The sequence below is a fragment of the Amblyomma americanum genome, chromosome 7 (genome assembly GCF_052857255.1).
Source record: "Amblyomma americanum isolate KBUSLIRL-KWMA chromosome 7, ASM5285725v1, whole genome shotgun sequence".
Taxonomy (NCBI): domain Eukaryota; kingdom Metazoa; phylum Arthropoda; class Arachnida; order Ixodida; family Ixodidae; genus Amblyomma; species Amblyomma americanum.
This window is the reverse complement of record NC_135503.1, coordinates 81,793,973-81,811,957: the sequence shown is the minus strand read 5'-3', so window position 1 is coordinate 81,811,957 and position 17,985 is coordinate 81,793,973. Positions and strand designations below refer to the sequence as shown.

At 47.2% G+C, this 17,985-nt stretch overlaps 1 protein-coding gene across 1 annotated transcript in view; it reads left to right on the top strand.

The window, feature by feature from the left end:
* Positions 1 to 6,412: 6,412 nt before the first annotated feature.
* LOC144097864 (uncharacterized) overlaps positions 6,413 to 17,985 on the top strand; it is a 57,138-nt gene continuing 45,565 nt past the window's right edge. Inside the window, exons 1-2 of the mRNA XM_077630475.1 lie at positions 6,413 to 6,447; positions 11,617 to 11,831. Of these exons, the coding sequence (XP_077486601.1) occupies positions 11,709 to 11,831 (123 nt within the window). The 5' untranslated portion in view covers positions 6,413 to 6,447; positions 11,617 to 11,708. The remainder of the gene's footprint in view (positions 6,448 to 11,616; positions 11,832 to 17,985) is intronic.

Here is a 17,985-nt window from a genome sequence, read left to right as displayed (position 1 = left end):
GAATGTTCCCACTGGTGAAATGAACGCCGCATACCTACTAGCCTCTTCTGTAAGTGGAACCTGCCAATAACCCCTGACAAGATCTAGGGTGGAAATAAACTGAGCGCTACTAATTTTCTCAAGGCGCTCCTCGATGTTAGGGATCGGATAAATTTGATCCTTAGTGATGGAATTAAGCCTGCGGTAGTCGACGCAAGGACGAGGTTCCTTGCCCGGTACCTCAACTAAAATCAAAGGGGAGGTATAATCACTCTCACCCGCCTCAATAACACCGAGCTGTAGCATTTTCTTTACCTCAGCCTCCATAATATCGTGCTGGCGGGGTGACACCCGGTACGCCTTGGATCGTACTGGCTCTGGGGAGGTAAGTTCTATATCATGAGTAAGGACAGAAGTCCTACCAGGCCTCTCAGAGAACTGACCTTGAAACTCTTGTAAGAGTTGGTGTAGTTCGGTTTTCTGCTCAGCCGACAGCGGTGCTTTAATTATTAAGTCACTAATGACCTGATCAGTGTCTTCCCTGTTCGTCACTGAGCCTAGTCCCGGAAGCTCGACCGGAAGCTCTTCGGGAACGTTTACCATCATACACACCACTGCTTCCCGTTGTCTATCGGGTTTGAGCAGATTACAGTGGTAAACTTGCTGTGCTTTCCGTTTTCCTGGCAGACTCACCACGTAGTTAACGTCCGACAGTTTTTGAACAATCCGTGCTGGGCCCTCCCACTGCACGTCGAGTTTGTTTTTTAGCGATGTGCGCAATATCATTACCTCATCGCCCACCTCAAAACGACGGGCCCTGGCTGTCCGATCATAATAAACCTTGGCCCTCTGCTGGGCCTTTGCCATTGCTTCACCTGACAACTCCTGTGCCCTTCTTAAGCGTTCGAGGAGACTAAGCACGTACTCGACCACGACTGGGTCGTCGCCCCTGCCTTCCCACGAGTCTCGAAGCATGCGAAGCGGAGACCGCAGCGAGCGACCGTACACCAGCTCAGCTGGCGAAAACCCCGTAGCCGCATGCGGCGCGGTCCTTAATGCAAACATCACCCCAGGCAGACACAGCTCCCAATCACTTTGTTGCTCAAAACACAATGCTCTCAACACGCGCTTCATGACGGAGTGGAGCTTCTCAACGGAATTCGACTGTGGTTGGTACACTGAGTTGTGTAACAGCTTTACCCCACACCTCTCGAGAAAGGCTGTCGTCAAAGCGCTAGTAAACACTGTGCCCTGATCTGACTGGATTTCCGCAGGAAAACCAACTCGCGCAAATATCGACAGTAGTGCATTGACTATCTCAACTGAGCTGAGTTCTTTAAGCTGCACTGCTTCAGGGAACTTTGTCGCTGGGCAGATCACAGTCAAAATGTGTCTGTACTTCGTGGCTGTTACCGGCAGAGGTCCCACTGTATCCATAACGAGCCGTCTAAAAGGCTCCGTAATGATAGGTACCAACTTCAACGGCGCCCTCGATTTGTCCCCTGGTTTGCCAACCCGCTGACAGGTGTCACATGTCCTCACAAAGTGTTCTGCGTCACGAAAACACCCTGGCCAATAGTACTCTTGCAAGAGACGGTCCTTAGTCTTCTTAACTCCTAGGTGTCCGGACCACGAACCGCCATGCGACAAGCGCAACAGATCCTGACGGTAACACTGAGGCACGATCAGCTGATCGAACTCCACTCCTCTGCGGTCCAGATACTTCCGGTACAGGACCCCACCTCTTTCCACAAAACGAGCATTTTTCTTGGCGATATCTTCCTTGACATTGCAGCGCATGTTTTCTAGGCTGCCACCTTTTTTTTCTCGGCTATCAAAGCCGACCGGCTGACTTTTAGCAACCTATTAAGTCCATCGGACGTAGGCGCGATGAGCAAATCTGCAGATAGCTCTTCTAACTTTCCCGTGTCGGGCATTTCCTCTCCAGTACCTGGTGCCTTCAACGCTACAGGCTCAATTTTATTCAGTTCGGACGTGCTCTGAGTATCAGCTTGCTGCGCCTCCGACCCTTTCTCATTGTTCGACAACGTCGGCCCCGCAACTACCGCCTTTGCAGCGAGCTCCCGAACTCTCGATCTGGTTAAGGCCTGAACGCTAGCCTCACCAAACAAAAGCCCCTTCTCGCGCAGGAGGTGATCGGACCTGTTCGAAAATAGGTACGGGTACTGGGGGGGGGGGGGGGGCAGCATAGATGACACTGCGGCCTCCGTCTCAATCGCTCCGAAAGGTCCTTCAATAAGCACTTTTGCTACGGGCAGACACACGCTGTGAGCTTCCACGGCTTGCTTGATCCATGCGCACTCGCCCGTGAACATATCGGGTTCTACGTAAGAGGGGTGAACTACATCCATTGTAGCTGCGGAATCACGAAGCACTGGGCACTCTTTCCCGTTCACGAGGAAGTCTCGCATGTAAGGCTCGAGAAGCTTCATGTTCTCGTCAGTGCTACATAATGACAAACACACGACTTTTCTTTTTGTTTCTGGACACTGCGCCGAAAAGTGACCCGGCTTCTGGCATGTATAACACACGCGCGCTTGCCTCCTCTCGAACCGCCTTCTGCGTTCGGCTTCGGCTGCCGCCGTCTCCTTACGTTCGGTAGGACTGCTTTCACTCGCATCCGCACTACGTGTGTCTTCCCTTGCTCTCATGGGTGTGAACTTCGGCCTCTCAGACTTGGAGCCAAATTCACCCTTTTGACCGTCCTTAGCTCCGCGAGCCCGACGCGTCACAAACTCCTCGGCTAGCTCGGCGGCTTTAGCCACTGTACTAACGTCTGGCCTATCCAAGACCCAGTACCGCACGTTCTCAGGTAACCGACTATAAAACTGTTACAGCTGGAAACACTGCAGAATTTTCTCGTGGTCACCAAACGCTTTCTCTTCTTTGAGCCACTCCTCCATGTTTGACATAAGCCTGTAGGCAAACTCTGTATATGACTCACGAAGTGCAGCGCCGCCAGCTTTCTCTCTAGTTATATTAAGAAACAGTATGGCAGCTGGTCGGCACAGCGTTTCGTTTCGTGGCAGTCTCTAACGGTGGCGCGTTGGCCTGTTATTTTTTTGCCAGAATGAAAGCGAAAGCCGCGTAGGTGGGCGAAGGGGGCCGGAGGTTACACCACAAAGCTGAGTGCCGTACGTGCGCTGTGCGTTCGTGTAGCCAAAATTGCTCTTGACGAATGCATTGCAGCGCTCCAGGGTCGGCGCTCCTATGTTACGTTGCAGCACGGTTCAGTCGCACGGCTGTGCGTGTAGCCTCCTGACGAGTTGGTCTTGCCACTGTTTCGATGCCGTAGCTAGCGCCGTCTGTAAAACATGGTAACAAGACGTGCCTGGCAAATTTGTTGTAATCATGAAAACCGTTTTTTTACTTCACCTTCTAACGTGGCTGGCTTGCAGCTCTGGCTAAATTATTGCATAAATAAGAAATATTCACAATATACTGCGTTTTACCTAGGGTTGGCACTTTCGGGTTTTACGGTCGCACTAAAATAAAAGTAGACGGTAGGTGGAAGTTATCGTAAGGGACACCAGTGCCGGAGCTTGACTCTAACGGAGAGCTAACTCGGCCACAAGAGATCTTAAATAAAGTTATTGCAAACGCGACGTACACCGTACACAGAAATTCTCTCTTGCCAAACAAGAATCACCTATGCGCAAAAGATGCCTACACTGCAAAAACCACTATGGAGCAGATCTGCAACATCTAAAATGCACTTGCCCATCCTTCTCGGGAGGGAGACAAAGTTCAGCACATTCCACATGACGACATGGCCATTCTAGCAGACCAGAGTAACCTGCTTCGAGCAGTGTAACTGAGCTTAACTAACGTGCGGCGCGCACTGAAGGCCATGAAAACGATTGACTAGAAGTTGTATCTGCACCTACATAGCCATCCCTTCTAATTGCCATCTGCGGCTGACAGCTATCCCTAACTTGAAACAAACGGTTTACTCATCCATTTTTAGAGCGGCAGCCCTACTCAGGTGGCTCACCATTCCGTAGCGTTTTGAGGTCGTCTTAGGAGGCTGCCGCCGAGAGGGGCTTCTTGTAGCTTTGGCTCTTGTAGCGCTTACATTTTAGTTGCGGCCGAACCTTTCGGCTCCTGATACTTCCAACAGCTGTACATGCGTTTTTATTTGTTTCCGGTATAAGTGATTGTTCTTGGTGGTGTTCTTGCTAAGGCGTGAAAACAATATGTCTGGCTTAAGCGGAAACTCTTCGGCAGTTTCGCCTGTAATAATGCGAAATCATTGCAGTCGAGTCGACTTGCAACAGCCGCATTTATAACGAACTGTCGCTCATTATGTAAGAGGGTGGTGCGACTGCCAAAATATGTATTAGGGAAATAGCACGAATATCAGAAACAGCTAACAAGTGTGGCCGGAGAACTCTGTTACAGCGAACGAGGTGGGGCTGCATAATCGGCACCGTCGTCGAAAACCTCTCAATTCCTGCAGGGCCTCTGGCCGAAAAGCTCCTCCTTGTCCCCGTGACGCAATCTCCCTTCTTGTTTGTAAATAAATTGGCGACTCAAGAACGCAGTAATAAAGGCCTGATGTGCAAAATGCAAACGAAACTGCTTACCAGATGCGGCCGTCGAAATGCATGCTTGGGAAGACGACGCTTAGGCGGTATGAAGCACAGCAAGCATCGGGTCACCTTCTTTCTGTATTGTTTATGGGCCGCAGCGACCGGCGGCTGCCGTTTGTCATCGGCAACGCAAGTATCGCAGGCCAACGTGTTTTGCGAACTCACTCTCGTACACTACAGGCCCAACACAAAGACCTGGATCAAAAACGATTTTTGTTCGAACCCGACCGCGGCGGCTGCGTTTTTATGGAGGAAAAACGCTAAGGCGCCCGTGTGCTGTGCGATGTCAGTGCACGTTAAAGATCCCCAGGTGGTCGAAATTATTCCGGAGCCCTCCACTACGGCACCTCTTTCTTCCTTTCTTCTTTCACTCCCTCCTTTATCCCTTCCCTTACGGCGCTGTTCAGGTGTCCAACGATATATGAGACAGATACTGCGCCATTTCCTTTCCCCAAAAAGCAATTATTATTATTATCATTTGATGAGTATGCAACTGAGCATTAGGTTAGGAGGAAGAGGGGAGGAGCTAAAGGAATTACGCATGGCTGTGCGCCAAGCGGTTTGCTGATTTCGAGCCCTACATGAAGAAAAAAGTTCGTGCTCGACAACGGTGTGTAGCGCCACGTGCTGTCTTCTCTAAATGCAGTGCCGCGCCACCGGGAGCTGCTCCGCATCACTTGACGAACCACGTGACAGCGTGGGGGCGCAGCCACAGGGTGGCGGCGCCGCCACCGCCACGCAGAAAGCTCGGAACGCCACCGTACTGTAGCTATCGCTACAAAACCAGCCACTAGACATGGACATCATTCACCCGCTCTAGGTGTTCTATTAGCGGTGCGTCACAGCGTATGGTGGTTGTAACTTAAACACCAGCTGCCAATGCCCTGGTTTGAATTGCTTTGTTCCTCGAAAGGCAAAATTATTAAAGCCGCTTAGATAGAAAAGACTACATTGGTGTGGACCACGAATTGCTTCAGTGGGGTAGGATTTACGTTCCCGGGTACAACGAAGGACGCAGTCGAGCACGCACGAGCGGACGTACTTGGACTTGAGGCATTCTGTCATTCAAAGTTAACCAGATATGAAGTTATTTAGGCTGACTTTGTTGTCGCGGGTGATGACGCTTCCGTAACATCGACCAAGCTCACGCTCGAGCAGGGAAGACGAGGAAGTCGGGTGGGCGCCAACGAATCGCATGGCGGCGTCAGTAAATGCTTAACATTGGGACAATACTATGAAGACGATGCCGAGGAGGAAGACCCAGCAACAGCTACCGTGAGCTCTTCCCCCGCGATTAGTTTCATTGCATCCTCAAAATAGCTTATTATCATCAAGTGCCTCGGCGAGGAGCCTATGGCAGGCCGAGGAGTTTCGAAAGCGCCATAATGGAATTTAACTTGTAGAAACAGAGTTGTATAAGAACTTTTTCGAGAAATAAACGCTACTTGCGCCTTGCTTTCTATTTTCGGTTTTAAATATGGGAAGTCTCCTTGCTACGAAAGACGGATACAACGAGCGCAATCTGCGTAAACGTAAAGCTCGTTATAAGTGGGCTAAACTATATGCTACACACCGGTAATAAAACCAGGTGTCGGCGTTGACCAGCAGCAGCTCGGAAGGTGCATTTCTGGTGCTTGTGGACGCTAGTACACACACAATTTGCAACGGACAGTACCAGTACGCTGTTTCAATATGTAACCATCCATCTGGAATATGTGCCATTCTGCTTATGTTGCAGGGAACTGCTGAACCCTAGCTTACTGATTACGGAAGAGGCGAATCTTTGGCGAATTCCACAGTAACGGAGCGCCAACCTACCTCTTTGGCTACGCCGTCATTGTCATTGAAGTAAGAGGTAAGCCTCCTGGCTGATATGACTCCATGGTTACATAGGTACTCTCGGAGGCCCCCGTTGGAATAGTTGACAGGTACATCCTGGACTTTGACATAAGAAATGGTGTAGGAGTGCGGGACGTGAGCCTCAACAGCCACATCAGAAAACCTGGTAGCTGAGGCGGGTACTGCGGACACGGTGGCCATCTGGCTGCGGTACTTGTTATATCAATGACGAACAATTTCCTCCCGCCGTTGCTAGAGCTGTCGAAGATACTGCATTTCTCCACCGAATGGTCGCAGCAGTAAAAGAACTCACTGCTTTATTGTTCGACTTTTAAGGCCCTGCAGTCATGTTTGGAAACAGTCTGTATTATTGTCGCAAAAAAAAATGTGTGGCCGTAAACATTGACCGTGGAGGCCCTTTCAGACGTTTGCCGTACACGGCCATAGGCAGTTATTTCTACATTATGAATAGCAGGTTTTTTGGTTCACTGTAGATCATGTGAACGTCTGATCACACATGTTGCATCGTAGATTTTCGGAAGGAGAGTTTCAAAATCTAGATGTTGTGTCAAAATTAAATGGTCAATTGTTTTATCGGGAACATTGTACTAGCAGCGCAGAGGAACGACGCTCGCCTCATAGTTTGGTGTTGGAAATATCCGCTGTTGTACAGAATGAATGTTTTAGCGCTGAACAATCGCAGACAGGCGTAGTAAAGGCAGAGGAGAGTTCGACATGGCGGGCAATGTACTCCACGAGTTATTTGACATGAATGACAAAAAATAAGGATGTGATAATAGAGCCATTTCCTGTTGCGTCCTTGGCCCTGTAAGCAACTTATGAGCAAAAGACAGCATTTACTTTGCCTGAATAAATAGAGCGCTAATAGGCAATTATGATTGGCGTAAATATACCTACAATAGACCTGTATCTGCTTGAACTATAATTATAACTAACTTTATAACCAAATCTGAAAACAAAGTGCGGCGTCAAGTCCCCCCTCCACCTGCGCCTCTCCTACCCATCTCTCGAAGGCCCCTATATATAACTACTCACCCCAGACTGCAATCCGCTTGACAGTACGGTCCGCAGTAATGGCTCAGTCGTGCTCCTTGAGCAGATGCCCCGTACCTGAGACATAATTTTAGAATATTGAGCCCGTGTAGGTTAGCCTGACAGCATAATAACGAAGCGACAATGAGCATGCGCAAATTGAATACAACCCCTGAGTTAGCACGAAACGCTAGCCCAACAGCGGCGGTAGAGCGCGTTAACCTGACGCCGAAAAGGGTCCGGTAACATGGCGGCGTTTTTCTCAGAGGGGTCGCTCGTCTCACAACCGTTTGCTCCCTGCCGCCACACATTCCCTAAAGTTCGCTGCCGAGTAATCGTGCCACAGCTTTTTAAAGCGAAAGCTATACTACGCGAGCCAGCGAGCCATTTCGGCTCGTCGCGCACTTCAGCCGTATGCCGTGTACCGTGGCCGACGAACGACCTTCAGCCGCCGTTGCCTAGCAACGCCACCGCCGCGCTACAACAGAAGCGTTAAATGCGCTTTGTCTCAGTATATTGAGTCGTTACGGAGAGCGCGAAAGATAGGCAACAACGACAGAAGGAAGCGAGGAAGAGACAACGCGCTCAGGAGACGCCAGAAGAACGCGCCGCACGACTCGAGAAGCCTCGAACGAAGATGCGGCTAGAAGAAGTCGTGCCACGTCCCGGAGTGACTCTTCAACTGCGGAAGAGGTCGGTTTGAGTTCTCGAGAGCGTCGGAATGAGACGCTATGTAGATGATGTGCCAAGGAAACGACGCTTTCGCAATTCAACTAGGGTTAACCATAGCTCAACTACAGGCAATTTTATTTCAGGATGCCCGCACCCCCTATTTCAGGCAAAAAATACCGCAAATTTGTAACATTTCTGCTTAATAGGACAATTGCTAGGCTTAGGGAATACGGGTTGATTGATTGACATGGTGACACGAGGTTAAAAAAACGCGCCACCTTCAGGAACTTTCAAATCAAATCAAATCAAATTTATTTCTGCCTTGAAAAGGTACATAAATCGGAGGCGCAGAAAAAGCTGTAAGATACAGCTCGACAAAGCTGCAGCCCTCTTTCTCTTGGGAGCGTCTTGACAGGAAGGCTTATAAAAGAAAGGCAATTGGTCAACGTATGAACAGGTATACAATAATGAAACTAAAAAATAAAGTTAAACAGCGTTATACAATATTGAATCGACATTTGCCCTCGGTAAACCCAGATCTACATGTGAGCGTACATAGCACGCAAGTATTTTTTTCACGAACTAAAGCGGTAAACATTTTTACATGTGTATGTGTTTAACAGAGAAGGAAGAGTAAATTACAGGTGTTCTATACCGGATTTTATTCGAGGCGTCGGCACTACCCAATTCTCTGCATACATTGCCGTGCAGCTGGGTTCTCGGGCATGTAATTCAGCAAGGTTACGTATGTAGTTTACATTCCTACATGTTTCAAGTTTAAATCGGGTACTTAGACGATATTTATACAAGTTGTGAATTTTTACCAGGCTACTTTGTAAAAGGAGATCAGCGATTGGAGAGTCCCAGGGGACATTGTAGATAAGACGAAGGAAGGTCGTTCGACAAGGTCGTTCGTAGGAAATCCAGACTGAAAAACTCTATTTTCACGTGACACGCTGTTTCTTGCACATCAGTCACTGTTTATTAATTATCTTACGTAAATAAAATGGCAATGAAAAATTGAACTTGAAAATTATCCATTTAGAGGATGGATGACTGGACGGACATACGGACGGACTTGATGGATCCCTAGCTGAGCACAAAGGCAAATATTTCGTTGCACGACAGGTTTCCCTGAAGACTTTTGGGACCTGACAAGAGAAATTTTTTTGTCGTGACCACAGGAGTTTCTGTACCTATGTGTAGTCCTGTGTCGCAACGACAGAACCAGTTCTGTCGCGACAACAGACATCTTCGCAATACTGCATATAAATCACTCCTATGGACAGGACGACCAAGTTTGGTGCATTTTGGAGGGACGGACAAGCGTGCCGGTGGGCGGGCGGTGAACGGACGGACGGACGGATGGACGGATAGATGGATGAATGGATGGATGGGTGAATGGACGGATGGATGGATGAATGGATGGATGGATGGATGGATGGATGGACGGACGGACGGACGGACGGACAGACGGACGGACGGATGGATGGATGGATGGATGGATGGATGGATAGATGGACGGACGGACGGACGGACGGATCGACGGATCGATAGATGATGGATGGATGGACGGACGGACGAACAGACGGACAGAATGAGCATCCCCTTTGAAATGGGTCGCTAGTGGCGCCACCGAGCTCAGCTATTCTTCGTCTCTTTGTTATCTCTGAATCACAGTTTTTCAGAGATCCTGATCGGTCAGCGTTACCATCAGGTCTTCTACAGCCAAATGCGCCAGACGCACATTTTGAATTGTCTTTTGAGACTTATCACACACTCTACATGGGTTATCGTATTTATTCTTCAAACTTTTCGTTTCAAGCAACTCTGATATCGATTCGTATTTTTAAATCACGTATATTTCTTCAACTGCGAAGTCTATGTGAAGTATGGTGAGAGTTTTTATTGTAGCCGTGTAAGCTTGGGTACATGCTAGTACTCCCTTATTACAAATCTTCTGCACATTAGAGGTTTCGAGTAAATATTGGAAGAGCAGCGTTACCACTTGAAGTTGTGGAGCGATTCGTTCTTGTCCTACCATCTGCTTGCCGTCCTGGTTACGTCAGTGGTACAAGAAATTGTCTTGGTCAGGCATGGTTCCTTGTTTGAACCCCGAACCAGAACGAATTTTGTTCATACAGAAAGTTTTTATGAACTGTGCATACCTTTCCTTTTTAGCCGAATGACAGCGCTTAGGGAGATGCCAGTGAGTAATTACTTTCTCGTTACCTTCAGTGTACGACGAGTGACGTCCTCTAGCTGATGTCTCCACATGATTAACACAGTGATAACACTCCCATCTGCCTGCCACTACTACTCGCTCAACAAAGCAAGCGCGAGCCACCGCAGTGTAACCTGTTAGTGATAGGGCGGGTTCATGGCTGAGGCGAATGTACTGAGCGTCGCAGTGCGGCTTAGTGTGCCCTCTTAAAAATTGGTTGCCCGAGTTCTTCTTCTGGGACTGTTGGAGTGCAGAATTCTAGCAGTGGGTCTCCCACAAACACATACCACAACTTTTCAGAAGGCAGTCTTCCTACGCACAACATTAGACTGGAATGGCCTGCCCATAAAAGTTTCGACCACCGTGGATCCACTGACATTCAAATGGCTCATCAAAACCTTTTCATCTTTCTTTTTAATTATTTTTTGACGTTTAACACCCACTCCGTCATGTAATGTCTCAGCGTAAGATTTTTGAGAAACCAAAAAAAGAAACAAATAGAGACAGTAGCCTCGAACCGGCAGTTTAATTTTTTTTTCTATCTACGTCATCCTTCCCTAAGGAAATGGGGAATACGGACGGGGCGAGTACACCCACAAAGCGTAAAACCGGTGAAGTTACGATCGTGCAGCTGGCATTGTGTTAATTTTTCTACTAATCTGTGGAGTAAGAGCTGAATTCAAAAGTGATAATCAAGAAGTGGCATATTTGAGTCCCGCAGGTGCACTGCCACAAAAACGCTCATTTACCATTCAATGGGAAACCGATGGAAGGATTGCACAATTTTCTATCTCTTATCAAGCACCGTTCCTGCTTATGGTGTGTTTGGAGGCTTCTCATGCAGTTTTAAGAAGAAATAACGCGATAAAAAATCCGCACTGTTTTACGCCGTCGAGCGAGGGCTGGCCACATTCATTTTCTGGTTCAGCGCTGCCAGTACTCTAGCAAATTAAGGACAAGGGGCAAGAACAGTGACTTACTAAATCAGAAGAGTTTACAAGCGCTGCCAAGGTGAAGCATATGCACACTTATGTGAGGAGGCCGCCGCCACGCACGATTTGCTTGCACTACCTAGCAAGAAATGGCTTCAAATGATTGTGGAAAGAAACTGAAACGAGTTTATTTATGAAAATTACCATTTGCACTTGATGTCAAAGCACTTGTCACTGTTTTTCATTAAGCTGGTCACTGGAACTCCCGTCATCTTTAACTTATGGTGTCATGAAACTTTTTTAGGTGCTCGAGAACCTGTCGCGTTAAGACTGAGCTCACAAGCACCGCCGTTCACTCAACAAACCGTTCTGCACAGCTGAGGCTCAGAGCCTAATATGAGGGCAAGGATTGAAGATCGTGTCGTCTACTCACCATTTCCTGCGGTGGGCATACCCTGCTGCTCATTTTACAACGCTGCCAAAAAGGCGCTCCTCAAGAATCCGGACAAGCTGGCGCTGGTAAGCGTACCCTGTGGGCATTCATTACATGTTGAAACAGTAACAGACAAACGTCACTTAACGAGAGAACACACTAGAGCAAGCTGCTTCAAGCATCTGGAGCTTAATATAAAGGTGTCAATGGTGCGGGAATCTCTGGAGAGCTTTGTAGAATTGTGGTTTCAGTTTCGCGAAAGTCGTGGCTAGTTAATATAAGAAGTGGCTTATGGGGCAATGAACAGGTTGAGATTACACTTCGACCATTCGAAGCCTAAGCATCTTCGTCGCGGAAGTATGGACAGCTACGCGAACAAAATCTCGCATATGTCAACCGCCTTTTTCTGTTGCGAGCCAAGCGAAAGAGAGGGGCATTTTCTTGAAATATGAGAAAATGCAGTATACGATTCTTAAGAAGGTGGGAAAAGAAAAAAAGAGACATCCACGCGTATTCGATGGTGTGCAAAAAGTCCGCTAAATATAAAGGCATTGAGAACGACCGGCCCTTTTATCACAAAGTCTTCAATCTCCTGCCAGCTGCCGAAGCTCCATCTAAAGATGCCGATACCAAGAATTCTGCGCGTCCCCTGCGGAGGCGAGTCGTCGTAAAGAAAAGACGTGCTTAGCATTTGTCTCTGTGCAGTTCCGTTTTTGAAATGAGTTAAGCGAATTGACGAGGTGTAACCATGAACTGATATTAACCTTAAAATGAACATGAATTCTTTAGGAACAGTTTTATTTTCTTTTGAGCTTTTGCGCAGATCACCAACTAAAAAGCAAATGCCTCCAAAATGGAGCTATACAAGCGTACGGGGATGAGCTGTAGAGCATAGGGCGATTATTACATTGAGTTTTGATGCTGTTGTGCTTCTTATTCCTTTCGTAAGGGCTACTCCCTTCCCCGGACGAATCGCATACCCTTCTTCCCAAACCAACACGATACACGTCAAGAACGATTCGCTGACTAAGAAACGCTGAGCCCTTGCGAAGCTCGCGTCTTTTCCCGAGTGATGCCAAACGCAGGAGCTTTGGGTTAGGAAAAGGATACGTAAAATATTACAGCTCGACGGCCACCACGTGACGGGGAGGAGATGTCCGAAAGACAGACGGCGGAAGAGGAAGCGCGACTAGGTTGTTGTGCGAGGTTTCAATTGAGCGTTCGTCTCCACACTTTGATCGCTGTTTTATAGTGTGCGTGCGTGCAGTAACCAGCCTAAAAGGCCTTCTCAGCACGAATGCAGTGCTCAGTGGTAAACAACCTGGCGGGAACAGACGTTTTATTGGTTATTTCATTTTTAAAGCCATTGCACTAATTGGTAGTAAAAAGTTCGTTTTAAAAAGGTGCGCAGAATGGAGGGCAAACTGTAATAAGGAAGCGCTGACGCACAGAGCGGGACTCCGTGAGAGATTTTGCTTGATGAACTTAACGGGCTAGCTGGTGTCAGTTGCAAGTAGTGCGGTGAAAGCTTGCTACTCTTACCTAAATGGTATGTTTTGAATCACGCAGTCGAATAAAGCAACCAACCAAATCGATGGCAAGACCTATAACGCAACGTAGTGGAGGGTGCTAAAAACCTCTGGATAAGGAAGAGCCGCTATTGGAAACAACCGCGCAGAGTGTAATGCTAGATCCTGCCTTATTCACTGAAGATAACCTAGCAGTGCGGTTCCAGGAATTGACGGATAATAAATTGGATGTCATAGGCTTTATTGCGGTTGTGACGACAGATGAAGCATCGTCATCATTAACACCTTCGTTATTCTAACTATATTAACTAAACTACAAAGTCCTGTTCCACATCCCTTCAAATAACTCTCTCCCGCGGAAGCTGCGGCCAACAGATCGCCACAAACTTCACCTTCTCCTCCGCAAGCCAGACATTCAGGAACCATCTGCTACGCTTGAATTTTCTTTGCATCCATTACATTATGCTAATAGGCTATCAGCTATCCTACATTCGCATTATGTTCCTCACCCACGCCCATTTCCCGCTAGAAATAAATAAACCAATACAAATGTGATGGAGTGCATCTCAGGAACTCTACAATCAAAAATATCAGCTTGCTCGCATCCCTTATGAACAAGCAGAGATATGCAACGGAAAATTATAGGTGCAACGGTAAAACACAGGAAAAGACTGGAATAGGTCAGACAACCAACACGGGTTAATGATATCTTATTTTAAACTAAGAAGAAATCGGCTTCGGCAGGGCATGTCAAATGTGAAGGCACGATAACCGATAGTCTCTAAAGATGTCACAATGTATGAAGTATGATATCACAATATTGAAGGGTAGCCTACCACGGGGAGAAAGAAAGTGGGCTTATGAGTTGAGGGAATTTGCGAGGATAACGTGAAAGCAGCTGCTAAGGATAGGGTTAGTTGGAGGAATATGCGAGAGAGGTCTGTGTCTCATTGGATGTTAATAAACTGGTGATGATGATGAATGCTATAAAGTGCACATACCGGTAGGACGAGGACTCTGTCTTGTCGGTTCCTCCATCCTTCCGCCGGATGACCATGCCATCAAGACTGAATCAGGACATCGAGATCCACAGCATTAAGACCATGGACTATCATCTTTTAAGAAATTAACTTGCAGTGCTTTTTTGTCGCTTTATACTTTGTAATGTATATGTGCATTTTTTGCAATATTGTTTTAGTGCATGCGAATAGAGAGGTTTTTAGAGCTTTTTCCCTGCTGGATGCCGCATTCACCTGCTGCCAGCTGCTGTTCACCGACCTTGCACAGATATATGCTACTTTTTCGAATGATGCGTACAGTTCCAGCAGGAGAGACGCCATAATGCCTGGTCTGCTGCAGCGTGGAAGTTTTCACATTGCACAGCATTTTTAAGCTTAAAAGGAGCCATACAATGCTCTTCAATCTCTGATATTTTGATGTTCACAATGCTGCACACGGCGTTGCAAATAAACTGACTTTAATCATTATATTCTTTTTAGCCCTCTTCAGATTTTTTTTCGGAATACTTGCTTCATGAAGTTCATCTTAGGAACTAAATGGCCCGTATTTCTTATACCTTTCTTCTAATATATGTATTGATAAATTATTTATAATACTGCAATTTTTTATACCATATTAATTTAATTCGCTGTTGATATTGTATAATTATTTTCACCCAGTCCTATTGTCTAACGGTGGCGCACGGGCATCCAGGCGGCCTCTTACATGCACGCGAAGGTAAACTTTCCCCAACACAAATCAATGCCCAGGAAAGAAACGGCTGCACAGCGTCTGTAGTTTCAGGCATAGTTGGCATTTTTTCGATAAAATGGAAGCGCTTCAGCTAAACACAAGGAAGCACTTGCTAGGGAGTTCAACTAAATAGTCATAATCTGCTCAGGACTCCTTGCATTACACTTACGCTATCGCCATTCTTTGCGGTAAAACCTCCCATGTCCCATGAACGTACACAGGATTCCTGGGTATGTCAGTTGGCAGACAGAGGAGATGATGACATATTGTGCAGGCTCGGACGAAAAGACAAAACAGCTTTAGTAAGTTAATGCGAAACTTTTCTAAAAGTCTTAACTTTATCCGGCTTTTTAACACTCAACTCAGGGGGGGGGGGGAGGTGAGTGGATGAGATTAAGAAGTCTGCGGCGGCAGGCTGGTCGCAGCTGGCACAGTGCAGGGTTTATTGGAGAGATATAAGAGAGGCCTTTGTCCTTCAGCCGGCATAGTCAGTCTGATGATGATGACTAAGTAATGCACTCTATATCTCTGGGAAAGACGGAATTCTGTGGGAAAATAGCCTTCACGTCGCGTGACTCATTCGCCTTATTGATTTTAGTGTACCAGCATAATGTATTTCGTTCTTTAAATACAACTTTGTCCGTAACGTTTCGAGACTGATTTATTTTCTTCTCTAGAAATGATTCCCGAAAACAAGTGTTGGTGCTTATGTGTGGCACCATCTTTTCGGACTAACCTCAACTATGTATGTTAATTGCTGTGGCAGCCGCTAGATGACATTATACGCAGTCGTCTGCGCATTCTACTGCCGCATTCAACTGTGAGTGAATGTGAAGAGATGGACATCCACTTTGAGCAGCGTGTAAGCATAAAATTTTGTGTTAAGCTTGGCAAGACAGCCACGCAGATGTATGATCTCCTTCGTGACACTCACGGCAACGGAACATTATCGCGGGCGCGAGTTATCGAGTGGCACAAGAGGTTCGTTTCGGGGAGCACGTCGGTGGAAGACGAAACAAGGCAGGGGCGCCCTTCAGCCTCACGGAATGAAAACATCGTGGCTCGGATCAGGAAAATCGTACAGCAAGACCACACCATTACAGTCCGCATGCTATCAGATGCTCTCGATATTAGTGACACAATATGCCACCAAATTTTGAGTGAGAAATTGGGGAAACGAAAGCTGAATGCCACATTTGTTCCGCACTCTCTCACACAGGACCAGAAGGACACGCAGGTATCAATGAGCGCCGATTTGCTTTCCGAGGCAGAGAAGGATGCTGCATTCGTCGACAGCATCATTGCTGAAGACGAAACATGGTGTTTTCAATACAATCCTCAAACAAAGAGGAAGAGCGCCAAATGGCGCTCCCTAAGCTCTACGTTGAGAAAGGTGCGGCGACAGCCGACCAAAATAAGGACGATACTGATAGCTTTTTTTTCGATGCCTGAAGTGTCATACACCACGAGTTCGTCCTACAAGGGCACACGGTGAATCAGGAGTTTTATCGTGTGCTCCAACACATGCGTGATGCAATTCGACGTCGCCGCCCTGGCTTATGGGCACCTGGACAATAGAGCCTTCTCCACGATAACGAAAGGTCACACACTGCTCTCAGCGTGACAAAATTTCTCGCCAAGCACAGCATTACTGTTCTTCCCGTTCATGCGATTTTTTCCTTTCTCCTCATGTGAAGGGAGCTCTAAAAGATCGCTGGATGGAGAACGTGGAATCCACTCAAGAGGCCGCGACAAAGGAGTTGACAGCCGTGCGAAAACAAGCGTTTTCCAATTGTTTCCAAGACCTCAAGAAGCGTTGCAAGCAGTGCACAGACTGCAAGGGAGGCTATTTCGGAGGGGTGCTGCACAAGTGATTTCAATGTTAAACGCATTTTTTTAATGGACTCAGTCTCGGAACTTTACGGACAAAGGTTGTATGTGCAGAGTCTTTGATGGAGTATAAACGTGTAGCACAAAGGAAGTGAAACATTTTCTGTTTATTTCTTCTTTCTGCATGGGTATTGGTTGCGTCTAAGGCTTCCAGATGAGCTGATGTCGCTTTAAACGTGTCATGAAAGATTTTCTTTAACATACCACACTTATTGCAAAGGACAGAAGGACTTCTGAAGCATCTTACATATATACACAGTGACGTTGCGACAGACCTGCTCATCAACGCCGCAACCTTGTCTCTAACCAAACCAATCACGTTTTGCGTGTTGGCTGGCCTGAGAGAGTAATTTAAGAAAGCTCCAAGTTTTTGTCGTACCGAGAGCCAGAGAATTGAAATCAATCACGCGAATTGTGTCGAGGAGCTCCAGCCACTATTCACTTCACAGCAGCTGCGTAGCTATGGCGTTTTCCTACCGAGCAGAAGTTCGCGGATTTAATTTCGTTGGCACTGGCCTCATTCCGGCTAAAAACGAAATGCTAGAACGCCTGTGTGCTGCTGTATTTCCTCTGTTGGTGCACTGTGTTTGCGCCCGTTCTCGGCGTACATTAAGCCTCTGTGTTCTGAATTAGCAAGACGGCCTGCACTGCGCCGCGCCGCCTGTCCGACGGTGGACGATTATCACGTAAAAACCAAGCAATAATTAATTGGCGAGGCGTGCTTCAAAAGTCAGAGATATAGGGTGGATTCGGTATATATATGACGGTCGCGGGTATACATATTGCGGGAGCTGATGGCGTAACATCCTGAAAGAGCCTAAAGAGGTAGGCTGTGCATTTTGAGCTTTTGATGATCGTCACTGATTTTTGGTGTTGTCAATTCCACTTGCGCAACATGGGACATTTCCAAAGGGGGAGGAAATGGTGTAAAGTGTGAGAGTTTGTGTCAAAGTTCCACGCGAGCTGTCAGAGGCTAAATAGTGGAGGGCTGTGAAAATATGTCGAACACACGACTTTGTTGAACGCGGACTGCAACCATAGCCCATTGACGGCTTTCGCACATCGCCTC